General features: G+C 60.0%; 1 protein-coding gene across 5 annotated transcripts in view; it reads right to left on the minus strand.

The window, feature by feature from the left end:
• Nucleotides 1-217: 217 nt before the first annotated feature.
• Nucleotides 218-26,745, minus strand: part of TPCN2 (two pore segment channel 2) — a 28,663-nt gene continuing 2,135 nt past the window's right edge. Inside the window, exons 2-25 of one of the 5 annotated variants that reach the window (XM_081062835.1) lie at nucleotides 24,366-24,430; nucleotides 23,551-23,627; nucleotides 22,979-23,156; nucleotides 21,508-21,624; nucleotides 20,490-20,596; nucleotides 19,824-19,896; nucleotides 17,802-17,904; nucleotides 16,811-16,876; nucleotides 14,240-14,304; nucleotides 13,630-13,727; nucleotides 13,014-13,095; nucleotides 12,703-12,789; nucleotides 10,135-10,254; nucleotides 9,913-9,972; nucleotides 9,424-9,552; nucleotides 8,557-8,606; nucleotides 6,946-7,045; nucleotides 4,635-4,706; nucleotides 3,315-3,391; nucleotides 2,759-2,840; nucleotides 2,556-2,638; nucleotides 2,003-2,084; nucleotides 1,512-1,609; nucleotides 218-864 (exon numbers count right to left, since the gene is read on the minus strand). In XM_081062835.1, coding sequence (XP_080918961.1) covers nucleotides 786-864; nucleotides 1,512-1,609; nucleotides 2,003-2,084; nucleotides 2,556-2,638; nucleotides 2,759-2,840; nucleotides 3,315-3,391; nucleotides 4,635-4,706; nucleotides 6,946-7,045; nucleotides 8,557-8,606; nucleotides 9,424-9,552; nucleotides 9,913-9,972; nucleotides 10,135-10,254; nucleotides 12,703-12,789; nucleotides 13,014-13,095; nucleotides 13,630-13,727; nucleotides 14,240-14,304; nucleotides 16,811-16,876; nucleotides 17,802-17,904; nucleotides 19,824-19,896; nucleotides 20,490-20,596; nucleotides 21,508-21,624; nucleotides 22,979-23,156; nucleotides 23,551-23,627; nucleotides 24,366-24,430 — 2,150 coding nt within the window. In that variant the 3' untranslated portion in view covers nucleotides 218-785. Of the gene's footprint in view, nucleotides 865-1,511; nucleotides 1,610-2,002; nucleotides 2,085-2,555; nucleotides 2,639-2,758; nucleotides 2,841-3,314; nucleotides 3,392-4,634; nucleotides 4,707-6,594; nucleotides 7,046-8,556; nucleotides 8,607-9,423; nucleotides 9,553-9,912; nucleotides 9,973-10,134; nucleotides 10,255-12,702; nucleotides 12,790-13,013; nucleotides 13,096-13,629; nucleotides 13,728-14,239; nucleotides 14,305-16,810; nucleotides 16,877-17,801; nucleotides 17,905-19,823; nucleotides 19,897-20,489; nucleotides 20,597-21,507; nucleotides 21,625-22,978; nucleotides 23,157-23,550; nucleotides 23,628-24,365; nucleotides 24,431-26,745 lie in introns of those variants that run through there. The other 4 variants (XM_081062836.1, XM_081062837.1, XM_081062838.1 and 1 more) reach the window with 4 other exon arrangements.

Consider the following 26,745-nt stretch of genomic DNA (forward strand, 5'->3'; position numbering starts at 1 on the left):
CCCCTCCTCCCGACCCCAGACCGCTTTGCCCCACGTCCTGGGGAGGGCCACCACTGGCTCATACATGCCTTCATGCAAATTAGAAAAAGGTGCCCCTGGCCTCGGGTAGACAGCTCTATGCCAGAATACACCCTGCAGCCAGGTACCCCTTGTGCAGTACACAACCTAAACAGCCTTACCTGGCAGCCCTGCTCCCAAGAAGCAGACTAGAGCTGTTCAAAGTAAAGATGAGAATCTCATTCTTAGCAAGACTTACTGATATTGCATTCTGACCCATAAAGAAACACACCCAACACATTCATCCGAGCCATACAATAGTAAAACACCCAAGATGCACTTCATATAAAACCACCAGGATCCTGAACTTAGAGCCGGGAGAGCCGCCGATCGCCTGTGTGGGCCTCAGGGGGGCCTCTGGTCCCTGACGGCTGCCAGCAGCCAAGGCACCGGGGACATCGCAGGGCACATGGGGGAGCCACTGCTTCTTGCTTTTCAGACTGTCTGAAGGTCCCTCGGGAGTCACCCTCTCCGTCCTTAGAAAAGTAAAAGCTCACAGAGGAGCGTGGCGTGAATGCCACCACGAGTGCTGGTGACCGTCCCAACACTGCAGAGAAGCTGCAGGGGGTCCCAGGCCAGCGCCCAGGGGCCTCGTTCAGAGATGCCCCAGCGTCAGGTGGGCGGGATGTTTCTGTCCCAGGGAAAGTCTCTGCCTCCGGGCCGCGACCGGCATCAGTGCCCAGGCTGCAACACCATCCGCGCCCCAGCCAGGAAGGCGCCCCTGGGGGTCACCTGCACAGCTGCACGTGTGGGTGACGTTTCAGCTTCTCCACCAGCTCTTCCTCTGCTGGTTCCTCCAGGATGTCCCTGCAAAGTGGGGAGAAGGTGCACAGGGCTGTCTGGAGAGAAGGACCCCGGGCCCTTCCGGAAGAGCAAGCGAGCAGAGCACGTGGGGCCCTCTTGTACGAGCTCCCTGTGGGGGAGCCATTAGACATGCACAGGGAATGTGGCAGGGCCTCGGACGCGGGACTCAGATCCATCTTCAGGGTGTTTACATGGCGCTCTCAAAAGCCTGGGGGGAACGCCCCTCCACGCTGACTGCCGGCGCTGGATGGATATTGCCTGCGAGAGCACAGCCAACGCTGGGAGGGAGATGGGGCCGCCCGGAGCTGGGCTGTCCCTGGGATGACCAGCACCATTCAGGAACAGAGAGGAAGTTTCCACATCCACCAACAGGGTCGCCCGGAGACTAAGGGGAGATGAAGGGTGCTTCCTTCAACGTGCCCAAGTGGAGAACACATGAGAATCCATAGCCCGGGTGGCACGAGCAAAGAAAACACAGGACCCTGACCCCAGACCCCAACCCCAGCTCGGAGCTCTGCAGGAGGCAGGCAAGGTGCCTGGGACATGTGGGCGTGTCACCATCACAAAAGACACTGCCCCCCACCTCCCTGCCTCTCTCTGCCTCCCTCCTGGCCCCGGAGCCAAGCAGAAGCCCCTTCCCATCCACACACCTGAACAAGAGTTCCACAGTACTCATCTCATAGGTAGTCTCCAGGTCCCCAGAGACGGACTGCAGGTGACTGCGGCGGTCCCACTTGTGAAGGAAATTCTGGTGAGCGAGGGGGTGGAGGGAGGCCAGTGAGTGTGGGTCCTGTATGGAAGCAGCCTCAGCCCCCACAGCCCCAGTGTCAGCCTGGCGTCCACTTCAGGGAGCCGGAAGGCTCATCCCGGATGCCCGGGGCCACGGCCAGCAAGGCTGCCAGCCACATGCCCCAGCCTGTCTCTGACGGCCCTCCTCCGACAGGTCAATGTCAGGGGCGTGCCAAGAACGTCCCAGCAACAGGTGAGCTGCACTGAGCCCCAAGGGAAGGACACAGCCTGCACTCAGGGCCACCCAAGGACTCTCCCATCCGAGTTCCAGGCAGGCCGGCCAGCAGCTTCATGCCCACCATCAGCAGGTTAGAAAACCCCACGGAATAGCCCCGGCAGGGGTCTCTGATACCTCCAGAATCAGAGCCAGAAACAGGTTGACCCAGATGACAGATGATACCAGCCACCACAACACAAAATAGATCTTCGACCACCTGTGGAAGACAAGAAGGCCCGCCCATGGCCCTCCGTGAGCAAAGCGAGATCATTCAAGGGACGCCAACAGCCCCGCGAGTCTGACAGCTCCCACTGAATCCTGCCCGGTAATTCTGTGATGTTATTATTCCCGTTTTAGAGATGACCAAATCTAGAAAGTCAATGAGTTGCCCAAGGAAGCAGGGCCAGCAAGAGGTGGAGGCAGGATTGGAACCCAGGGCCGTCCCCTGGGCTGGTCTGAGCTTTCCAGGATCCAGGATGAACTCCTGCGCTCAGGTCTGCCCCCTCAGGGCTCCCCCATCCCAGGAGCTGAGGAGCCCTGCTATCGTGGGGTTCCCCAGAGCCATATGGTCCTCCCACACACACCCCCAGGGTTGCCCAGCTGTAACCCAGTCACAGGCAGGGGCGCAGGACATGTGCCTTGCATTATGATGAAAGGGGAGGGGAGCCCCCAGGACAGCATCACTCACGGGCCCGAGTAGCGCCGATAGGCGTCCAGGAACACCTGCCAGTTGTTCACCACCATCACATTCCACAGCGTGACCAGGGCGGCCTGTGGGCAGCAGACATGAGGTCCAGGGTGTGGACAGCTGGGAGGGGGGGCTTGCAGGGAGCGGGGAGGGGGGCTCGCAGGGAGGGGAGGCTCGCAGGGAGCAGGGGAAGTGGGGCTCACCGCGAAGTCGTCGAAGTTGTTGGCCCAGTACTCCAGCTGCTCGTAACTCCCACAGGCCACCGAGCCATTGTCAGGGGCCAGGCTGCGGGACACAAGGGGGTCAGGGTGGGGGCTGGGACACGCACGCCAGACATGCCCCAGTGCAGCATGGAACCCTCTCTGGGCCCCTGAGAAATGGGGGGGAAAAGAAATGCCCCCAACCTCCAGAGGTTCCGTGAGGGCAGCAGGGGGGGAGAGCTGAGGGCACATGAGAAATTGAACACAGAGTGGCCAGCGGGAGAAGCCGTCCCAGAGCTCCAGAGCTGCTTTCAGCTCTACGTGGCACACCCCCCTCTGCCAGGGCAGGACCTTGTCTCGAGGCCCAAAAGGGGGTGCTACACTGAGCCACAGGAAACACTCAGTGCAGACTCTAGTCTGCGGCGTCTAAGACAGCGGATGGGAAGGCAGGGGAGTGGAGGAGGAAGCAAAGGGAGAAAAGGAAGGAACCAGAGGCTCCCTCGTCCCGGCCCACCCCCCACCCCACGTGCTCCCTTAGCACCTGTAGGCCCCACCTCACCTGCCGTTTCCAGGAGGCACCACAATGACGCCACGGAACAGGTTAATGCCTATGATGGCAAAGACATAGTACACCACCTAGGGGGGGCAGGGCCGCTGGTCAGCACCACCCACCGGTGGGCCACACAGCCAGGCTGGCCTGAAGGTTCCCAGCCCCCACCACAGCCCCCAAACATGGGTGCTGCCAGCCTGCCACGAGGAGTGCTGGGATTCTGCTCCCAGGCACACACCCCCACTGGACACCACCCTGTACCAGAGGCACAGGATGGTGGGCCGAGGGGAAAAGGGACGGGTTACCACCAAGGGAGCCCCAAAGATAAACGGGGGTCCAAGGGGGAAGGCCAAGGAAGACGAGCTGTCTGTCCCTCCTCCAGGACAAGTGTGACAGAGACAGGGGTGAGGACTCCGCTGACAACAGGGCCACTGAAGATGGTCCCAGGAGGTGGTCCCAGGGAGGGGTGGGAGCTAGCCTGGCCGCTCCAGGAGGAAGTCCCGCTGTGAGCCCCACGTCCACCGGGGGCGCCCAAGGAGCGCCGCCAGGCAGCCTCTAACCAGTGGCCTGACCCTAACATGCCGGTCACTGCACAGCCTGGGCTAACCCAGCCCCCTCCGGGCCTGTTTCCAATGCTGTACGACTAGATGTGGGGGGAGAGGGCAGTGCCCCGTGCAAGATTCTATTTCTAGCACCCTGTGACAAGCCCTGAGTGCTTGCAGCGCCACTCCCAGCTGGCTCATCCCACATGGTGTTCAAAATAAAGGCCAAAAAGGCCAGGAGCAGCAGCAACCACACAGCAGGGCTCTCTGCAGCTCATCGTCCCTTTGTCACTGTCTCTCCTGTCCAGTGGGCCGTGTGACTAGAGCAGCACCAGGGCCCCCCACCTGTCAGGGCCCCCTGCCTGGGCTGGACCATGGGGCGGAGCCAACACCCTTCCCTCAGGGGAAGTCCTGTGAGTTCCTGAAACCACCCCCCGCCGGAAAGGAGAGCCGACCAAAACCTCAAGTGGGAGGTGTGGACTTTGGGGGTCCCCGGTACCTCATACACTTTTTTTCATCAGACCCATGACCCAGAAAGCAGGGGGTATTCGAAAGTGACCGAAAGGCTCTGGCGTGAAGGGGAACGCGGTCAGGCTGCATTTCCAGCCAGACCAGCCCTGAGGTCCACTCTGGCTTCCTGCCAGCCCTATGCTGCCCTCACAGAGGGACCACGCCAGACAGAGCGCTCCTCGGTCAGCGTCCCACGGAACCCGGCTCACACAACCCAACAGCCGGCCGGAGTGCCCTCATCGCCCCCCCCCCCCCCCGCGCAGGGGGGCAGACTCACCACCAGGATCCCGCCGAAAGCCCGCATGTTTTTGATCAGGTCCAGGATGGTGCTGGCGACCACAGCCATTAGCTAAGGACAGGGACAAAGCAGAGCCTTATTTCTCCTGGTGCCACTGAGGTGGCACTGACCACCCTCCCCCTGGAAAGGCAGGTGGATTACCGCCCACCCACACAGCTGTGCACACACCCCGCAGCCACCCCTACACCCCCACACATACGCACACTTGTACGCAGCTACACACACCTGTACACACTCACACAGCCACCCCTACACACTCACACTGTACGGACGTGCTCATTCACCCCCACACATCCAGGCACCTCCGCCCCCAGCCTATGTGGGTCTGGGTTCCAAATCCCGGTGGTGACGCCCCGACACACGACAGACCCCACTGTCCGCCGACCCGCTGAGGCTGGGCTCGGTCCTCTCTGGGCTGGAGGCCTCCAGGTCAGCCCCTAGTGATGGAGGCTGAGGAAGGGGGCCTCCGAGATGCAGCCGGGAGCCCTAGCTACAGGGCTGCTGCCCTGCATGCAAACCGGCCCCAAGTAAGCCTTTCCAATCAGCCTATTTACCCCCCTGGGGTGTGAGAACATCGTAACGCTGGGTGCCAGCAGGTGGAAAGCGTTGTGGATGTGTGCGTGTGCATATGTCTGCACATATATGCGTATGTGCACACGTGCATGCGTGTGGACTGTATGTGTATGCAATTTGTGTAGGTGCACGTAGCTGTGTATACGTGTATACTGTGTGCGTGTGTAATTACACGCATTGTGCTGAGGACTTAGTTACATGTATATGTATATGTTGGGTGTGTCTGTGCATGGAATTACGCATGGTGGTATGTGTACAATCATATGGGTGTGTGAGTACGTGCATGTGTTCATGAGTGTGTTCACATGCACGTACGGCTGTACACATGTGCATGATCACACTGCATGTGGGTGGCGTACACAACGGCTTCTGCACTCAGGACCCCCTGCCTTCAGATGGTAACACCGCTGGGTAACACGTGACCACGATGGGACAGAGGACAGCTAGGTAGGAAGAACAGGTGTGCACAGGGGAAGGACCTGGACACTCAGAGGCCTGATGTCCTCGACGTCCTTTTCTCCTGAAAAGTTCTTAGGAAAATAGACAGGAGCAGTGAACTCCACCTCCAAGCCGGGCGGGACTGGGCCTCAACTCGCTGAAGACTACCTGTCCTCCCCTCAAGGGTGGTGTCACTCCCGAAGGGGACATTGAGAGAAACCAAGGCTCATCATGGTCATGAGCCACCCCGTTCCTGCACTGGGGGCCCTGGAAGTGAGCGCCCAGCCTATCCTGAACCCCACTCCTGCACTGCGGGTCCTAGAAGTGAGAGCCCAGCCTATCCTAAACCCCACTCCTGCACTGGGGGTCCTGGAAATGAGTGTCCAGCCTATCCTGAACCCTGTTACTGCACGGGGGGTCCTGGAAGTGAGCGCCCAGCCTATCCTGAACCCTGTTCCTGCACTGGGGGCCCTGGAAGTGAGCGCCCAGCCTATCCTAAACCCCACTCCTGCACTGCGGGTCCTAGAAGTGAGCGCCCAGCCTATCCTAAACCCCACTCCTGCACTGCGGGTCCTAGAAGTGAGCGCCCAGCCTATCCTAAACCCCACTCCTGCACTGCAGGTCCTAGAAGTGAGAGCCCAGCCTATCCTAAACCCCACTCCTGCACTGCGGGTCCTAGAAGTGAGAGCCCAGCCTATCCTGAACCCCACTCCTGCACTGGGGGTCCTGGAAATGAGTGCCCAGCCTATCCTGAACCCTGTTCCTGCACTGGGGGTCCTAGAAGTGAGTGCCCAGCCTCACTTCTGCACTGGGGGTCCTGGTAGTGAGCGCCCCAGACGATCCTACCTCTCCCCTGGTTACTGGTAGCCACCAGAAGCCCATGCCTAAGGCTTTTCAGAAACCTCAGGACACTCGGAAACATGCAAGGGTTCCACCCTGCCACTCACAAATGCCATGGGCCCCAAGGAGCTTGAAGCTCCCTCCCACGCCCACAAGTGGCCAAGGGTCTCATACCAGTCCCAGCGTGGGGGCCTGGCCATCCTCATCCATTAGCCTAAGCCGGGCTGGACTGCTCTCACACTTCTAACTGCACCCCATCTCCCCAGAGTCACCCAGCTGCATTGCAGGGCTGGGGGCGCACCCAGAGGGTCTTGATCCCTCCCGGGGGGCTCACCCTCCCTAGAACAATGAGCAATGGGAACGGATGGCGGGAGGGGAGGGGAGGGGAGGGGAGAGGAGGGGAGGGCAGGACAGGGGAGGACGAGGGGTAAGGTCAGACCTTCATGCTGGGCACAATGCGCAGGAAACGGAAGACGATGAGCATGTTCACCAGACGGAGCATGTCCCACAGTGACAGCAGGCCCTGCATCTCCGGCTTCCTGGAGACACATGGGAGACAGATTGAGAGAGGCCCAGGACTCCGACAAGGAGACAAGGACGTACGTGGTCAACAGAGAGAAAGACAGATGCAGAGAGAGCTTGGGGCGCAATGGGAACTCGCCCTGCAGCGGACATCAGCCAGAAGCACTCCCTCAGTGTAAATCACGCAGCGGCACAGCCCCTCACGGTGGTGCAGGGTTAGCTGACCCTCCGCCTTACACAGGACACCACGAGGTTCCAGGCACTGGACGCCCCAGCTCAGGTCCCAGCAGAACTGGGAGAGACTTGTCCCTGACCCCGTCCCTTGCCCCACAACCCCGATTCACATATCCTGTTCCCTGACCCCCATCTCCTGACCCCATCCTGTCCCTGTCTCCTGACCTAACCCTCTCCACTGTCCACCAACCCCTGACCCCTAACCACATATCCTATCCCGACCTCTTCCTCTAACCCCATCTTCCAACACTTGATCCTGTCCCATCCCATCTCTTGCCCTCTGAACCTGGGTGAGGATAGGTTTACATTTAAATAGAAATGAGAGCACGGCCTTCCCATGCTCTCATTTCTATTTAAATGTAAACCCATCCTCACCCAGAATGTCTCCCTCGTGGTCCTCGGACAAGAGCACTATAGACACGAGGTGAGCCGGCCCCGCAGAAGCCAGGCAGTGCAGTATCACCGCTCCCAAGGCATGTGCACGCTGGGCTCCAGCCGGGTACCCCAGAACGGCCCAGCCCTGCTGTCTTCCCCAAGACAAACCTTCCGCAGCCAGCTCCCGTGGAGCTGACGCAAGAGTCTTTCAGGCCCACTCCCCATCTGAAGCAATTTCCAGCTGTTCAGCTAAGACGGACGCAGCCCAGCAGAGGTTCCCTCCACCAGGGCTGCCAAGGGCCTGAGTCCTGTGTTCTGGGCAGCACAACCCAATGGCTGCCACAAGCTACACCACGAGGCACCCTGGGACCCCTGCCCAGAAGTCAGTTCCTCTGTGTGGCCAGAACTGGAGGTGCTAGGGCTCAAACAGCAGCGTGAGAGCAGCGAGCCCCAGGCCCCACCCTTGCCATACAGGGAGGTAGTAAACTGACGCCCAGAAGTAGGAAATGACGACCCAAAGTCCTACAGTGTCCTGCTGGAGGCGGGCCCCAGCCCAACTCCAGTGCTCAGCAGTCACCCAGCCCTGAGCTACCTACTGCCCGCAGTACACCTGGGGTTGGGGCTGGGCCCACGGCACCTAGCGGGGCTCCTTGACAGCCTCCTGCCACAACTCTGGGAACACGACCTTCTGAAGGCGAGTTAGGAGTGTTAGAGGAGTCCTGAGAGCGAGAAGGGTCTGCTCCCACAGCCCTAAGGAGCAGGGGTGGTGCAGCGCTCCCCATCAGCCCACTTTCCTAACAATCGAGTGTTTTGCCCTCAACTCCCCGCAGCCCGGCCGCGGACGGTGGGGCACCCTTCCCCGGGGCGCTAGCCCTGGGCGCTGGTTGCTGTAACCTCCCTCAGTTCTTCAGTCACATACCAGCCTGGGTGTGGGAATCGGTACACAGCCAGAGTTGAGAGCTCCAAAACCTTTAATTACAAAAGAAAAGAAGGCATGCTACAGCAACACTAATCTGGGGGGCTTTTTCATGAGTTATAAAAGCTCAGTCTAACACACATTCTCCCCAAAAGGGGGTTCGGGAAGAAATCAGAGCTCGGTCCAGTCCCCATGGGTTGGTTCCAAACGTCAGGACTTCCTGAAGCTGAGAAAGACACTCTGGTCTCAGCAATTGGGGAGCCTGCACCCATGAAGGGCGGGACAAGGGAAAGGCTGGCGAAGCCCCGGGAACAGAAGCCAGTTGCTCAGACAGACTGAAAGGCCCTTCTCAGACGACTTTCGCTCCTGTCCCGAGGGGCCCACAGTTCTCATTAAATAGGAAGAAATGTCGCACTGCTATCGCTGCTGTGACACACACATCGGGCATGACCCCTCACTCCCACCCACCATCTCTGAGGAAAGAAGGGGACATTTCCAGGGACATCCAGGTGCCCGAGATGCCCCTGCCCTCCCTACACCCACACCAAGGTCCCACTGTCTTTAGTGGCGTTACAGGCTGTGCCCAGGGCTGGGGTGGCCGGTGAGACTTCCATCCGGGTCCTTCAGGGGTCGAGAGGCAGCCTGATCCCACCCACTCACTCACATGCAGCGGAAACCCAGGCTCTGTAGCGCCCATCGGCCACCCGCCAAGCAGCTCAGTGTGGGAAAGCCAGCCCCTTTGTCACTGGAGGCAGGAGCCCAAATCCCTGTGACCCTCAGGTCCTCAAGGGCAGCCGGAGATGGCGCAAAGCTGGGTGTAGAGGGTACTGCCCACAGAGAGGCTGGCACCTCAGCCACCTCAGACTTTACCAGCAGGACGATGGTGACGAGTCCGTCGAACATGTTGCTGGGGTAGGACAGGTACCCCGACAGGCCCAGGGCGAACACCTTGAGCAGCATCTCCACCAGGTAGTACAGGACGAAGACACAGTTGAGGATCTGAAAGGGGCAAACAGGGACCCTGCCTTCGGTCCCAGCGCAGCTGGCCTCCCCAACCCCACCCGCCAGCCGCAGGGCCCATGGGGCCATTCGGCCATTCGGCTCAGCCCAAAGGAGACCGCGCCTCCCTGTCCCCTCGCGCCTCTCTCTCCGCGACCCTCCCTCTGCCTGCACCAGCTTTTTCCAGCCTCTCCCACGGCCTGGCCCCCCTCCTCTGGGGACCCCATGACAGAACGAGTCTCTCAGCACTTGAACGGCCCTGCCTCCCACCAGACCCGGAACCCCAGGCTACACCCTCGTTCTTTCTGACTCCCTGTCACCCCAGCAAAGGCCTGACAGCTGAGTGGCCTTGGCGCTCACCCCCAGGACGAAGTCGTCACGGTTACGGGGCAGCACGTCTGCATCTATCACCAGGAACACCTGCAAAGCCAGAGCGGCAGGGGGCTCACCAGCCCGGCCCAGTGCTGGGGAGATGCGGCGAGCCGAGCCGCAATGGGGCAGTCCCGAGGCAGGGCAGGTGAGAGCGACGGGGTGGGAAACGAGGCGCCTCCCACGTCAGCACCAGGGCACACCCACACTCACACAGATGGACACGAGGTTCGCAAGGACGATCAAGTTCCCCAGGTAGTCAAAGTAGACGTGGCCGAAGAGGAGCTGCGCACTCTGCAGAAACGGAGACTGGTACTGGGGCCGCGGCGGGTGCTGCGGAGGGAACGCACGCTCAGGAACGTGGGCGGCCGTGGCCACGGCGAGCCCAACAACGCCCGTACCCCCCGATTCCAGGATTCGATGTTTCCCTCCCTTCTCTCCTCTATCCCAGTCTACCCAGCCTGAGGAAATCATTGCAAACACAGAAGTGGTTTTATACACCAAGACGTCCATCACAGTCGTCTCTACAACCCCAGGACAGAGGTAGACGTAACCCAGCACCACTGATACCGTAAGGAAACCAGGCTGGAATATGACAGACATCGTAAGTGGACGCAAAGTGCTCTGTATGATGTGACAAGTGTCACACGACAGAATATAAACTGTCTGCTGATAACTACGAACAGTTAGCACAGAACACAAGAACACTGGACAGACAGAAGTGGAAAGAGACGGAGGCTAATTTGGCAATAAATGCTAACATGAAAACACTCCCAAGAGGCACAGGACAGCCCCTGCAGCACTGAGCATGATGACAAACAGGAGAACCACCCAAAGGTGCCTCAGGAGTGGACGCCGACGCAGCATGATGGCGTGACAGGTGCCCACGCCTGCGCTGCCCACACAGGGGCCACTGATGGCACAGGGCTATTTACATCCAGTCAAATTAAACACTCAGTTCCCTGTCACAAGAGTCACATTTCAAGGGTTCAACAGCCAAATGTGACCGGTGGGTGGCTACCGTATCAGGCAGGCAGATAAAGAGCATTTCATCCTCCCGAAAAGTTCCACATGAACATAGAAAGATCGAGAAGACCTTGCTGAGTGAAAAAGAGGAATCTGCAGAGGGAAAGTTATGATACCTCAAAAAAAAAAAAAAAAAGCGATTCTTCAGGCACATAATTGTACGGGGGCAAGTCTGGCAGGAAAACACTGAGACTCCAGGTTGAACACGGTGGCTCTTCTGGAGGGAACCCCAACTGGCTGTGCTAGTTCTTGACCTGCAGGCTCTGGGCACCATGTTCTCCATGCAGCCCTTTCAGCACCTCTCGCCTGTGGGAGCAAGGCTACGCTTTCTCAGTAGATGGCACTGGGGGGGACCATCAGCGGTGTGGGGGGTGGGACCAGGTCATCCGGGGGAAGACATCAGTGGAGCTCCGTCCCAGCCACACACCCAAGCATCTGACTGCCCCCCCCCGCAATCAGCATTTTGGGGGAAGAGTGTGTCATGAATCCAAGGACATCACTGCTCCCCAAACCTCTAAGGACCCAAATTCCCACCTCAGTCCACATTCTGGACTCTAGACCCAGGGCACCGTGGGAAGATGGAACATCCACAGGTCACAGGAGGAAAACACTGGATGTGCGTTAACATACAGTGTCCACCTCCAGTACCCCACTGAAGGACGCTGCTGGGAAGGGACGCCCTAAATGAGGACGGGCCTAGGACGCGGCGCCCTCACGCACTACAGGTCGAGCAGGGCCTGGCTCAGGTGACCTGGAAAACCCATCCTAAGGAAACCACATCTGACAGGAGCCCAAGGCCATGGGGGCAGACAAGGAATACTAAAAGTTGACTGTCATCATGGGCTGAATTGTGTCCCCCCAAAATTCATATGTTGGAGTCCTAACGCCCAGCACCTCAGATTGGGACTGTATTTAGAAATAGAGTCTTTAAAGAAGTAATAGGTTTAAAGGAGGTCACTAGGATGGGCCCGAATCCAATATGACCAGTGTCCTTATGAGGAGATCAGGACACAGACACACATAGAGGGACAACCGTGTGGGGACACGGGGAGGAGACGGCCGTCCACACGCCGAGGAGAGAGGCCTCAGCACCAGCCCTGCCGACACCCGGCTCTCGGACTCCAGTCTCCAGGACTCGGGACAATAAATCCTGTTGTTGAAGTCGTGTCATTTGTCATAGCAGCTGAGCTAACTAGCACAACAGTGACAGAGCTGTTAGGAATCCGGCCAGCAGATGCCTGACTCTACCCCTTTGCCCCCGTCCCCCTTCTCAAGAGCAAGCAGCCCCCTCCCCTGCCCCACAGACTTCCTGTCTCCCAGGACCTCTGCCCACCCCCCAGAAACCCACAGTGTAAAATGTAGGAAGTGGGGTCCTCAGACACAGTGCTGAGGTGGGTGCCAAGGCCCATCTGGTAACTTTACAAATCAGTGTCAAGGACAAAAGACAAGGCTTTACACCAACTCAGGGGTCTCCCGGAAAGGTCACACAGGAAGAACACAAGAGTTTGCCATGGAGACAGAGAAACCGTTCAGAGGGTTCCCCTGGGGCAGGCCAGAGCTCACAGTCTATGGATTTTGTGAGGTCAACCAAACCTCCCCAGTCTCCAGGAGCCATTTACCATCCCAGGGCCAGGATCCCTGGGCAGGCCAGTCCTGGCACTGGTCACTAAGCTGCCCCGGTGATCAACGCCCCAGACTCCACAGCCCTGGGTAGCCCTGGCCCTGGGCAGGGGACTCCAGCCTGGCCCCGGTTACCTCTTTCGTCATCCTTTTGTCAAGCTCATTGAAGATTTTCTGAAACTCGTCAGCTGACAGCAGGCTGCCACCGTAGGATCGCACCTTCTGCAAAGCAGGGCAGCCAGCTCAGTCAGGGTGGCCTGGCCGAGGGCACCACCCAGGGCAGGAGGGTGAGCCGCCCCCACCCCACCCAGACTGGGCCAGCCCTGGCTACTCGGAAATGATACCCCTGTCCTGAAAAGGGGCCACTGGCCCTTGTGACCCCGGGGAGGAGTCCAGAAACGCACGCTGGGGAGGCCGGGGAAAGCGGGGAGGGCGGGGACTGATACCTCCATGATGGCCTGTTTATAGGTACTGTCCACCTGCACTTTCTGAAGCACCTGCAGGAGGTCCTGGGGCTTCACCCCAACTCTGTGGGGAAAAACACACCCACGCCCGAGTGAGCCCACCAGCTCAGTGCCTGAGAGCGCTGGTGAATCGACTATGCAGCCTGGGCGATGATAGGAGGCGGGAACACGGTCACTTCACGGCCATCCTGTCGTCTGCAACCCCAAGACACTATCAGCCACCTTACGGAGGCTCAGAAGCAGCTGGGACTGGAGCCTTCCGTGCTGATGCCGCCTCCAAAAAGGCCCAGGTCCCCCTGCTCCTGACACCCACATAACAGCATAGGGGTGTGGGAGGGGCACAGGGGGCATTAGCAGCCCGAGCGCTCGACCCCTCCCAGCCCAGGATCGCAGGGGTCATGAGGACAAACAAGTTCGCTCAGATACAGGAAGCATGGGGACACTGGAGCATGGGGGCGGGACGTCTTTGAGACTCCAGGGGCCTAGCCCAGTCCGACTGGGCACTCGGCACAGAGCGCTGCTTGGGAAGCACCCGCATGAAGAGCAGCAGCAGCCCCCACTTCCTCAGGGAGGGGGGCTCCAGGGCCTCGGCACTCACCCCTGAGCCTGGCCGTCTCCCTCTGCAGTGCTGGAGAGGACCTCATAGGCAGCCCGGGTCCCCAGCCGCTTCCGGAACAGTGAGGCCTGGAGCGATTTCTGCAAGGAGGATGGCTCTAAGGGGCCCGGCTCAGTTCTCTCCGGGGCCGCACACCCCTCGTCCCCAGGAGCCTCTGAGAGCAGCCCCTTACACCCTCGGCATCAGACGAACAGTCACAGAGTCCGGGGGAGGAGCCCAACAGCCACATGCTATGTCATTCACTGAGGTGTATGTGCCTTCTTAGTGTACTTGGGGTCCCCGGATCCCCACACAGTGGGTTTGGGGTCATTGCCCTGGGAGCTTCTTGCAGCTTCCCTCTAGAGAAGGGGGGGCAGGGGAGGGAACCTCTGGGTGGCCGTGGGGACAGCACCTGATGGTGGAGTGGGGGAAGGAGCAGGATGGGACACAGTTCCTGCTCATCCACAAGAGGGAGCCAGAGGGCAGTGCGGGGACCACTGTGAACCCCCACCGGGCACCTGGCCACCTGGCCACCTGGCCACCGCCCTCCCACACCAGGCTGCTCAGCCCAGGCCACGCCTGAGTGGACTTCAGGGACAGCAACGTGCCTCACCATCAGGTAGCCCCGGAACTGATTGTAGATGATGGCCGTCAGCAGGTTCATCAAAAACAAGCTCCCTTCAAGAGGAAAACGCCACAGTCAGTGGGGACCACCACGGGTTGTGGGCCCAGAGGGTCACACGGGCACAGCAAACCTGGGGGTGCCAGCGCAAAGGGCCAGGACGATCGAGGAGCAGGGAGTAGGGCCTGGGGCACATCACTCAACACCCCGGCCTTCCTGTCCTTGTCTATACAACGGAAGTGCCACCTGGTGTGCCCAGCCACACACACTAAGGACAGAGGGCATCAGCGGTCACAGACTACAAACCACTAGGCGGGTCACACTGAGGCGAAGTCAGAGGTTAGGGGCCACAATGAGGCGAAGTCAGAGGTTAGGGGCCACAGTGAGGCGAAGTCAGAGGTTAGGGGCCACACTGAGGTGAAGTCAGAGGTTAGGGGTCACACTAAGGCGAAGCCAGAGGTTAGGGGGCCACACTGAGGCGAAGTCAGAGGTTAGGGGCCACAGTAAGGTGAAGTCAGAGGTTAGGGGGCCACACTGAGGTGAAGTCAGATGTTAGGGGCCACAATGAGGCAAAGTCAGAGGTTAGGGGCCACAGTGAGGTGAAGTCAGAGGTTAGGGGGTCACACTGAGGCGAAGTCAGAGGTTAGGGGCCACACTGAGGCGAAGTCAGAGGTTAGGGGTCACAATGAGGTGAAGTCAGAGGTTAGGGGGTCACACTGAGGTGAAGTCAGAGGTTAGGGGGCCACACTGAGGTGAAGTCAGAGGTTAGGGGGCCACACTGAGGTGAAGTCAGAGGTTAGGGGGCCACACTGAGGTGAAGTCAGAAGTCAGGGGGCCACACTGAGGCGAAGTCAGAGGTTAGGGGGTCACACTGAGGTGAAGTCAGAGGTTAGGGGCCACACTGAGGCGAAGTCAGAGGTTAGGGGCCACACTGAGGCGAAGACAGAAGTCAGGGGGCCACACTGAGGCGAAGTCAGAGGTTAGGGGGTCACACTGAGGTGAAGTCAGAGGTTAGGGGGCCACACTGAGGTGAAGTCAGAGGTTAGGGGGTCACACTGAGGCGAAGTCAGAGGTTAAGGGTCACAATGAGGTGAAGTCAGAGGTTAGGGGGTCACACTGAGGTGAAGTCAGAGGTTAGGGGCCACACTGAGGCGAAGTCAGAGGTTAGGGGCCACACTGAGGCAAAGTCAGAGGTTAGGGGCCACACTGAGGCGAAGTCAGAGGTTAGGGGGCCACACTGAGGCGAAGTCAGAAGTTAGGGGTCACAATGAGGTGAAGTCAGAGGTTAGGGGGCCACACTGAGGTGAAGTCAGAGGTTAGGGGGCCACACTGAGGTGAAGTCAGAAGTCAGGGGGCCACACTGAGGCGAAGTCAGAGGTTAGGGGGTCACACTGAGGTAAAGTCAGAGGTTAGGGGCCACACTGAGGCGAAGTCAGAGGTTAGGGGCCACACTGAGGCGAAGTCAGAAGTCAGGGGGCCACACTGAGGTGAAGTCAGAAGTCAGGGGGCCACACTGAGGCGAAGTCAGAGGTTAGGGGGTCACACTGAGGTAAAGTCAGAGGTTAGGGGCCACACTGAGGCGAAGTCAGAGGTTAGGGGCCACACTGAGGCGAAGTCAGAAGTCAGGGGGCCACACTGAGGTAAAGTCAGAGGTTAGGGGCCACACTGAGGTGAAGTCAGAAGTCAGGGGGCCACACTGAGGTGAAGTCAGAGGTTAGGGGTCACACTGAGGTGAAGTCAGAGGCTAGGGGTCACACTGAGGTGAAGTCAGAGGTTAGGGGTCACACTGAGGTGAAGTCAGAGGCTAGGGGTCACACTGAGGTGAAGTCAGAGCTTAGGGGTCACACTGAGGTGAAGTCAGAGGTTAGGGGCCACACTGAGGTGAAGTCAGAGGTTAGGGGCCACAGTGAGGCGAAGTCAGAGGTTAGGGGTCACACTGAGGTGAAGTCAGAGGTTAGGGGCCACAGTGAGGCAAAGTCAGAAGTTAGGGGTCACACTGAGGTGAAGTCAGAGGCTAGGGGTCACACTGAGGTGAAGTCAGAGGTTAGGGGTCACAGTGAGGTGAAGTCTGAGTTTAGGGGGTCACACTGAGGTGAAGTCAGAGGTTAGGGGTCACACTGAGGTGAAGTCAGAGGTTAGGGGCCACAGTGAGGCAAAGTCAGAAGTTAGGGGTCACACTGAGGTGAAGTCAGAGGCTAGGGGTCACACTGAGGTGAAGTCAGAGGTTAGGGGCCACAGTGAGGTGAAGTCAGAGGTTAGGGGTCACACTGAGGTGAAGTCAGAGGCTAGGGGTCACACTGAGGTGAAGTCAGAGGTTAGGGGCCACAGTGAGGTGAAGTCAGAGGTTAGGGGTCACACTGAGGTGAAGTCAGAGGTTAGGGGTCACAGTGAGGTGAAGTCTGAGTTTAGGGGGTCACACTGAGGCGAAGTCACAAGGTGGGAAAGGTCGCACTGAGGTGACACCATGCGGTCAGGGCAGCACAGGCACGTTTGAGCATTCGGGATGCTGTCACAGTGGCAGCATCTGGTCCCAATGTCCCCTACAGTCCCTCCTGGACTCACCTATCAGGGTGAAGATTATGAAGAAAATGGCGTAGGCCCGGTTCTTGGAATACGCGGGAACCATCACTGAGAAAACACAAATGAGGAACTGAGACGTGCCCACAACTTCAGCCTCTGGTCTGACTCTGTTGTGACCTATACCATTTGCCTTCTCCACAGAGACGGCTCTGCTTGGGAAGGGCTGGGAGGCCTTCCAATCCAAACTGCGATCCTCTCACCCTGTAACGGGGCGCTCACTATCTGTCGGGATGCTGAGCTGATATCTGCCTCCTTGCGACCACACCCCACAGAAAGTTCGGCTCTCCCTTGGGGGACTCACTAGGGCTCTCAGGACATGGGGGAGAGTCCTCAGGGTCCCACTGCACGGCTCTGGGTGTGGAAGCCAAAGGCTGCCATCCTGGGAAGGACTGTACGGCCGGTGACTATCCCTGAGCCCCAGATGAAAGGTACCAGCTGGGTAGCCGGAGCACAGGAGAGCCCCAGAGGACTACAACCACCCCATCCTGGCCACACCCCCGGCCCGAGCGCACAGAGGCCCCACCAGCAACCCCAAAAGGAGTGTCATGGCCACCTCAGACCCCAGGGCCTGTCACACACACTGCTGCTGAGCCACACCCCACCACTGGGCCCAGTGGCAGTGGTTGGGCCTCAAAGAAGAGGCCACGAGGGGGACCGCACTGAACACACTACCATTGGTCACCACGTATACACCGTTCCTTTTTAGCTCTTCAGAGGAGAGAAGAGGAAAGAGGAGACAGAGGGAACAGAGGAAAACGGAGGGAGCAAGAAAGTAAGATGGAAAGAAAAGGGAAGAAAAGAGAAAAAACTAGAAAAGGAAAAAAAGGGGAAAGAAGGGCAGGATGGAGGGAATCTGACGTCCTTTTGTATCTTCCACCTGCTGACAGAGGCCTAAAGACAGCCCCACCTCCAACAGCCGGGTTCCCCGGCTCAGCAGGGACAAAACCTTCCCCCCACACTGGTGCCCACGCACCGTCGGGGTTGTTGGCAGTGGTCAGCAGCACGAGGAGGGACGTCAGAGCCTCGGGCAGGTTGCGGAAGTATGTCAGCCTCTCCCTATCCTGTCCGTCATCCTGCTGAGAGCAGATACAGCAGCTTTGAGCAGCCGCTCGCGCCTCCTCCCCACCAGCCCAGGCCTTAGGCCGGCAGAGCTGCAGGCCCCGGACCCAACCAGACGGAACAACCCGCCGTGGGCTCAGCCGCCTCCCACCTGCATCTCCCATCATTTCCCAGCAGGCTCTGAGCTCAAGGCCAGAGAGGACTGAACTCAAGGCCTCCAGGCCCAGGCGCCAGCGTCCAGGGAGGCCACACACCGGCATGGATACCAGCCACTGACGCAGGCCTGCTTGGAACCGTGGTGAAAAGCTCTGGGCCTGCCTGGCTGAGAGCGTCAGGGCCCAGTGACCAAGAGCCCACACGCAGGTGCCAGCCAGCCTGCTTCCAGCCCGACTGACACGCTGCATGTGTCGTGAGGCCAAAGGTCAGGGGCGGAAGGAACAGAGGGGCCAAGCTTCGGGAGACCCCCACACCAGCAGGCTGCCATGGTGGGGAGAGAAGCTGGAATTGGAGTGGCCCTCCTGAGAGAGCCACTCTGTCTTCCACTCAGGGGCCTCACCTGCCCTGTGGTCCGTGTGTTCGGGGATTCACAGGGACTCACAGGACATAGGTGGGACACTCACGGCTGTGATTTTTCACAGCCACTGGCAGGGGACATTCAAACCCGGGCTCCCCACCCTCTCCTTCCTGGGGTGGGGGTCCCACTCACTCCTGACATGTTCCCCCAGTCAGGCTAGATGGGACCTGAGGGGGCTAAGGAGAAGGAACCCACATGGGTGGGTCACTGTCACTCTCCTCTGAACTCCGACAGCAGGCAGGGAACTGGACCCTCACCAAGAACCACACGCACAACCCTCTTGCCCCACAAACACACGCCGCTTTCATCGGCCCAGTCCCCTCCATGAGGCAGAACTCAAACCCGGCAAAGGAGCCAACCCTCCCGGGCACCTTGGGACCCTCGGCATTCCTGGGTCAGAGGCCCACCACCCCCCACGCCCACTCTGCCCACCCCACCCCTCCTGGGCTCTGAGAGACAGCAGCAATGGCAGTGGTACTGGACAGGCAGTGGGGGCCTGAGCTCTGTCGGCTGGTCCCACCTCACAGCCCAGCTTACCTGCCACTGCACAGGCACACAGACACAGTGCACACAATGACACAAAAAGGACACACACACACACACACACACACACACACACACACGGCTGGCTCAGTCCTCGGTCTTCCCTCATGGGCGACACAGCCCCAATCCCCTAAAGGTTGAAGACCAGCCCTGGCAGAGCGCAGGCCACATTCCCAGGACAGAGATGCAAGACAGTTCCAGCCCCGAGGAGGACAGTGACCCTGGCCAGGACACAAGGACAGATACACAGGACCACAGATGTGCAGGATGGGGGGGGCATGGCTGAGACCGAGGGCCTGGTGGCTGGTGGCAGCAGCAAGCTGCTGGGGGCCAGGAAGCAGGGAGGGGCTGGAAGGGAGGGGACCCACAGCTATGGAAGAGGGAAGTGTGAGAGGCACCTGTCCGGACAGAAGAACAGGTGAGAGGGGGACAGAGGGTAACCCCAAGTGCCAATCTGAGAGGGCCTATCTAGAAGGGGTGCAGAAAAAACCTGGTCAGTGACCAGCCTGGGAGAGAGGAGGAGGGAGGGAGGGAGGGAGGGAGGGGATGGAGGGAAGGAGCAGGGGCAGCCGGGCAGAGGCAGCGCTATCCCTGAGCCCAGGAGGCCCGGGACAGACAGGTGCCCTGACAAGGAGCAATGGCAGGCTAATGCTGCTTGAAGGAAGACACGTGGACACCTGGCAGATAAGCCACCCTGCCTGTGAGGTGGGCAGACGGCCCACCCTGGTCCTCGTGCCTGCTGGCCCAGCAACCACCCAGCAGAGCTCCCCTGCGGCACTTCACGGAGGGGCGGGCCCCAGGGCGGAGCGCGGTCCGTACCTTCTCGCCCGTGAACAGCAGCATTCCGAGCATGGTGAACACACACAGGTGCAGCGCCAGCAGCAGCACGACACTGGAAGGGGGGGCGCAAGTGCTCAGCACCGAGCCGACGCCCACATGCCCGACAGGATGGGGATCCAGGGACCAGCCGCCCAGGGAGCTCCATGCCTGGCCTCTGGGGCACACACAGCCTCTGCCCCACAGCCTGCCACGCGCTCAGAAGCCCTCTCCTGGGGCAGGGACAATCCACACTCAGAGGGGAGAGCCCACTTCCGTCCACTGGGCTGGACGCTCAGTAGTCAGCCACTGCGGGAGGCAACTAGAGGCAGAGGGAGGCCTGGCGGGCCCCTCTGAACAGGGCTGAGGGGCAGGTGGACACCTAGGGCTGGGATGGAAGTAGAGCAGGAGGGAGGCGAGGGGCCGCAGCCTCATGGGGACAAAAGGGGAGCAGCAGCAAGGAGCAGTGCAAGGCCACCAGGGGCTGCCAGGAACACGGCCTGAGTGCCTGACGGCAGAGCCCCAGGCTGGGGACAGAGCCAGAGCACACAAAGCACCCAGTGGCCCCCAGACTTCATGCACGGGTGCCAGGATGGGAGCCCGGGAGCCCCAACTGCACTGCAGGGAGCAGGAGCGCCCCCCACCCTGCAAGTCGGCACAAGAGCCCACCTGGCCATTTCCGGCAGCGACCAGCGGATACATTTCAGTGTCTTCTTCATCATGGAGGAGTTCTGCAGCAGGAAGAAAGGCCGGAAGAGCCGGCGGATACGCAGGGGCTGCAAGAGACCAGGGCACTGAATGCCAGGCCACACCACGAGGGGCGGCGGGCAAACGGCAGAGACCCCGGCTCTCAGTCCCTCCCAGTCCACACGCCACCGAGGCCCTGGCTTCAGACTCAGACGTCCTCCTCGCTGTCCCAGCTGCCCAAACTTGCAGGCACGGGAGGTCCCTGGGGGTGGCCCGCATGCCTCTCAGAGCAGCCCCGACTCGGCCCTCGCCATGGCAGGTAGTGTCTCTGTTAGGAAGCTGGCCAGGGGCTGCTCCCTGCCTCCTCTCCTCAGCCCCACGCTCTCTGCTCTGGGCCTCACCCTCCCTCACTGAGAAGCAAACTGGCAGGAAGTATGCACCCTCCACAGACACGTGCACACACGCAATGCACCCTACACACACACACACACACACACACACACACACACACGTGCACGCGTGCACCGTTTCCCAGCCCTATTCTACCAAATCACACAGCGTTGCTGCCGGGTGTTTTGAGACAAAAAACAAAGGTGCTGCAGGCAGAGGCTTGGGGCTAGGGACATGCCAGCTCACATAAGTTTCCTACTGTCGGGGCTCACAGAGCTTTGGGCACATGACCGGGGTGAGGCCCTGGGGTGGTGCTGTCCTGGGGGCCCAGACAGTGGAGGAATCAGCTGGACCATGGGAGGCAGGAAGCAGGAGCCCTGGCACTTGCCCCCAGGCCTCATGCATCCTCTACGCCTCAGTGACTTCATCTGCAAAATGGGAACAAAGCTCCCAGGCAGTGGTGACTGATGTACTACAGGAGACAGGCAGAGCGGGGGCGGGGGGCGGGTGATTGCAGGGCCTTGAGACCCCCGCCTTCAGTCACCTGGGCAGCTGTACCCTGCAGCCCGCCCAGAGCCCCCCCTCCCTCCTGAGCCCCCTGACCATCTACCTCCTGACAGACGAGGCTCAGTGACACCGTCCAGTCCGTGAGAGACACGATCAGCACCAAAAGGTAACCCAGCAGCCAGAGGTTCTTCCGGAACTGGACCCACCCAACCAGGTAGCTCTGCAAGAGAGACGGTGGGTGAGCGGGACAGCAGACACCGGCCCTGCAGCAAATGGGCCCATGGGGCACACGGGCGAGGCTGGGACGGCCAGAGCACAGAGCTCCTGGGCAGGCAGTGTGGTCTCCACGTGACTTGGGGAGCGGCGCCGAGCTCCCCGCCCAGCCCCCGAGTGACCTCAGGCAGCTAGTGACCTCAGGCTCGGCACTTAATGGCTCCGGTTTGGTTTCCTCATCCAGAACATGGTCCCTGCCTTCTCTGCCCATCCAACCATCAGCTTAGCTTGTGCGGCAAGATGCAGAGGCACAGGACTCAGGCTAGAAAAGACTAGGAGACAGAGCAGACGCGGGCGGGCATTCTGCACCGCAGTGAGGGGGTCCGGGAGGGTGGGCTTTTGTCACCGGGCCTGCCCTTACCTAACTGCTATTTCCCATCATCACTAACGCCTTCAGAGATCACAGCTTGCAGATAAAAAAGTGCATTCTCTCGCTTTTTAAGACTTCCCCAACATACCAACCATTCAAAACACACTAACAAGAACTCAGTAGTTTCAGTTCCAGTTTAAAAAACCCCAAGACCTCCTAACCTCATAATGGGCTACAAAAGAAGAAATAAGAAACTGACCAGGGCCCTCAGTCACCCACGCCCCTCATGGTCTGCACCCACGGGCTGACCCACCCTTCCCACAGCAAGACTGTCTCCAGTCGGGCAAAGGCACCCCGTGACCCAGGGCCTACAGGCAGCCGGAGGACCCAGACGGGAGCACTGGAATTCTGGTTGTTGGACAAACTGACAGTGTGGCCTGCAGCAAGACCCAGTCCCTCTGAGCCTCCCAGGAAGTCACTAAGGCTCTGACACGGATCAGAAACTCAAGTCAGCAAGGCTGAAGCCCGCCTGCAGCTTCTGGAGGGACTCGGGTCACAGACAGAATCCAGAGTCGGACACACAGCAGTAGCCCCGTGAAGAACAGACCCCATCCAGCCTCGCCCAGCCCCTCTCCTGTGTTTCTCTATCTCAGCGTTGGGAGGGGGGGGAGAGACCCCCAGTCCTCACTCGTTGGGGCAGGGTCTCCACCCAGCGACACTGCCAGACCCTCAGCCACTCCCAGAGGTCCTGCAAGGCTGTGTACCCTTGATGGCTCCACCCAGACTCAGCTTACACTCTGGAAAGGGGCAAGAGCCTCTGCTTTCAGGCCCAGACATCGCTAAGAAAGTGAGCCCTCTGCTGAGCAGCTCAAAGTGCACAGTGAGAAACAAAGGCGGCCGCTGCAGGGGCGTCAGAGTTAAGTGAGAAAGGCAGTGGCAGGGCTGCGGGGCGCTGAGGGCCGGGCTCGGGCCCTGTCGGCGCCCGGCTCACCTTCACGGAGAGGTCAGCCACGAAGACCAGCAGGCAAAGCACCTCGATGGCCTCCGTGAGGCCGCAGGGCGGGTTCCAGGCGGCCGTGCGGTAGCGGACATCCGAGGTGCTAGTGAACGAGGAAGGGGTCTCAATGAAAGCCAGAGACAGGATCAAGAAAATGATGAAACTCAAAATCCTGGAAAAGGAACAAAACCTGGTCAAACTGCGAGCACCAGCCACGCTCTGGTGCCAACAACGCCCCTCAGCAGGCGGAATGTACCCAAAGGGCAGCAGGACAGACTCCACGGGCCCAAAGGGCAAAACCTCACTTCCTGCTTTGTGGTCACTGTGTGTGTGGTCAGATAACAGTAACCAAGCCAAAGTGCAATTGCCATGCCTGACCAGAATGTTCTGGAAAGAAACACCAGAAGAGCCCTTCTGTTTACAGACAGGCTGGGGTCCTTTCCAATGAGGGTAGACAGTGCCTCCTTCTCCACCGTGGGGACAGAGAGGCTGCCTGGGCCCTGAGACCACCCTCCCCGACCCAGCCAGGATGCAGGAGCCCACGTCCCCCATGCGTGCATTCTCACCACTGGCACGTGTCCGAGTAATACCATCGATAAAGCCACATCGACCGCGCGTCCATGCGGTGGTTAATGGAGCGATACTGGAAGTGGAAGTTTACACGGGAGCGTGAGTGGGAGTCCCCTCGGCACCACACACGCAGCCAGCCACGTGCAGGCCACCCCGCTCACCCCACAACAGGCCCAGGTGGGGAGACAGGCTGTGGATCGCGGGGGGGCTTCTCTACTCAGCACGTGGATACAGTGCTCCCTGGTGACCCAGCAAGGTCACACGGTCCCAAGCAGACGGAGAGCCCCCTGAGGGCCAGACCCAGGGCACGCAGTGTCCCCACTGAAGGGACCCTCGTTTTCTGAATGACAGCTGTGCCCTCCGTGTGAGGCCCCCACTCTACCCCAACCCTCCAGGATGCCCCCAGCCTAACTCCGAATGTGGGGCACTGCTCAGTTCCATTTTCCACTTCCCTAACTGAGCCTGTGTGCCACTTGCAGGGAAGGGATGATCTTGCCACCTTTGGGCATCTTTCACAGGACCTGGGATGGGGCGGCAGACAACAGGCCCGCAGGAGGTGGAAAACCAATGATGCGAAGGACTGGGGACTGAAAAGAACAGTGCCCAGCGGGGGCCCCCCTGCTTCAGGGAGGACTCGAGGAAACCACGCCCGAAGCCGGACCGTCACGGTTACGGTGACCACCTGGCCTGCCAACCCCAGCCTTAGCCTCAGGACCACAGGGAGTAAAGGGCACCCCAGGGCACCATCACCCAGTCCTCACAGCCCTGGAGATAAACCTTGGCCCAGCCACCGGCAGCAGGCACTGCCCACCTGGATCGCGTCTTCGATGAAGACCACAGCCTGGTCAAAGCACAGATCCCACCCGGCCTTGGCACCTGTGGGCAGAGAGAACCCACTCGGTGAAGGGAGATCCCATGGCATTCACCAGCTACAGGACAACTGAGATCAAGGAAAGACCCCGGCTTCGTTCTTTCCCAAGGCTCCGGAACGAGACGCCTTTCACCCTGCAGGGGGTCTACACCCCGCTCACGCATGCGGTGCCCCGTGCGGGACAGGGTCTTAAGACGTAAAGGGTCGTGTGCACAGTGCTCCAGGCCCACGGCTCCCACCCGGGGGCAGAGTGAGGCCTGGAACCAGACCCGGAGGGCTCATACCCCAGCTCCCCATACCACTGGCTCAGCAGCCACAGGCCGAGGGCTTAAAACTCTCATCCATCACCCCTCTGTCAAATGGTGGTGTTAGGGGGCACCCAGCTCAGCCCCCAGAAGGGCAATGTGGGCACAGGAGCCCCAGGCCCAGCCTGGCACACAGAATGCTCAGTACACCGGTGGCTGTGGCTGCCCCCTTGCCCACCCCACCACCGGCCTCCACGCAGCATTTGTCAGGACCCCGCACCCCACTTTCCTCGACTGTAAGGTGGGGTGAAACTACCTGCCCACCCTCCATCAAAGGAGATCACAGATTTAACACTGACACATAAAATGGACAGCTAGAGGTGCTACGTGCCTCTCCATCAAATACTGAGCACAAGGAAGGAACTCTGACGTCATCAGGTCCCATCTCACAGGAGAACGGGAGGGGGCCTCTGTGGGCCAGGCAGCTCCCGACTTTCAGGGGCCTTCAGGACAAATCAGGTGGCCCCAAAGCCTTGGCCAGCACCCCAGCCCCTCTTCGGTCAAGGAGCCACAAGTGACACACATGGCCTTCAGGCCTGCCTACGTCTTCCTGGCAGAAGCTGCTAGGTGACAGAGGAATCCCAGGGCCCGAGGCCACAAGAGAGGGCAGCCCAGGCAGCCAAGCCCTTCTGCCCGGTCTCACCACCGGCCTCGAGATGGGGTGTGGAAATGCGGTGGACAGCTCTGTCACCACTGCCCTTTTCCATCTGGTCCCTCAGAGCCAACAGCTGCCAAAACTGCCCTTCGCAGCCCCGAGAACACGGAGCTATACACAGACCCAGAGCGGAGGCCCCAAAGCCAGAGGCCAGGGGGCGGAGGACCACTGCCCACTTGGCCCACCATCCCCAGGGAGGCAGCTACCCCTGTCCTCGGGGCTCATGCAGCAGGCCCGGGGACCAATCGGGGACGGGGGGAGCCCCGGACAGAGGCAGGAGACGAGCCCGTCCTGGCACTGCATCGACCTACTGCATCACCCAGAGCGAGAACCTTCCTGTCTGGGCCTCAGTTTCCCCACCTGTACAACCTTCATGCTCATCCCGAGGCCCCTAAAAGTTCTTCCAGGGAGACTGAGGGTGGTGACGGCCTGCTTGCCCGGAGAGCGACCTGGAACACTGTGGTCAGAAAGCAGTTTTGTTCCCCGCTGCACCCGCAGGGCCAGGCAGCATGGGCTCAGCACCCAGCAGTCCCCAAAGCTTACTAATCGAGAGAATGAGTGAACAGCCCTGAAGGGAGCACGGGGGGTGGGAATAGTGTACAGGCCTGCAAGAGGCCCCGTGGTACCAAATCCTCTGGGAAGAGATGGAATCTTCTTCGACAAGAAGCGACAGCTGGTCAGAGGCCCCAGGCTCACTCCAGGCCCAGGACTGGAGCAGGTGACGGAGCTCCATCCTGGGCAAGCCAGGCCAAGGGCATCGGGCACCCCGGGAACTGTCCAGCACTCATCCAACACTCTCCCCTGGTTTTTGGTTGCTGGTTTGTAAAATTCTGGGTGTGGCCCCGAGCTCCCCAGGCCCTCGGCTCTGGGGCACCAAACCTCAGGAAAGCCCACCCCACTCTGCTTTGCAGCCCCTACACCAGCCTCCCTTTCTCATCCTGCAGCAGCCAGAAAGATCTGGTCACAAACCCTCATGAGCACCTCACAGCTTCCTGTGAGTCCCCACTGCTCCAGCAGAAAGGCTCCACCCCCAGCCTGGCATTGCGGGCGCACTCCTCTGCCCACCGGCCTCTTCTCCTGTTGCTTCCTCCACCCTGTGCCCTCCAGGCCACTCACCCTGAACTTGGCTCCCTCAAGGCCAAGCTCTCCAAGGCCTCCAAGCCCTTGCCCAGGCAGTGAGCCCCACCAGAACCACTGTCTTCTAACTTGGTGGTCCAAGAAATCATCCCCCTGGGTGGCAAGCACCTGTGGGCACCCCTGGTACCCCACTGGCCACAGCAGGTGGGAGCGTCAAGGCGGACAGTGCAGAGGACAACAGGGGCCCAAACACTGCATCCCACATCAGCCCTGGACCAGTCTC

This window comes from Rhinolophus hipposideros (assembly GCF_964194185.1).
Source record: "Rhinolophus hipposideros genome assembly, chromosome: 10".
Lineage (NCBI taxonomy): Eukaryota > Metazoa > Chordata > Mammalia > Chiroptera > Rhinolophidae > Rhinolophus > Rhinolophus hipposideros.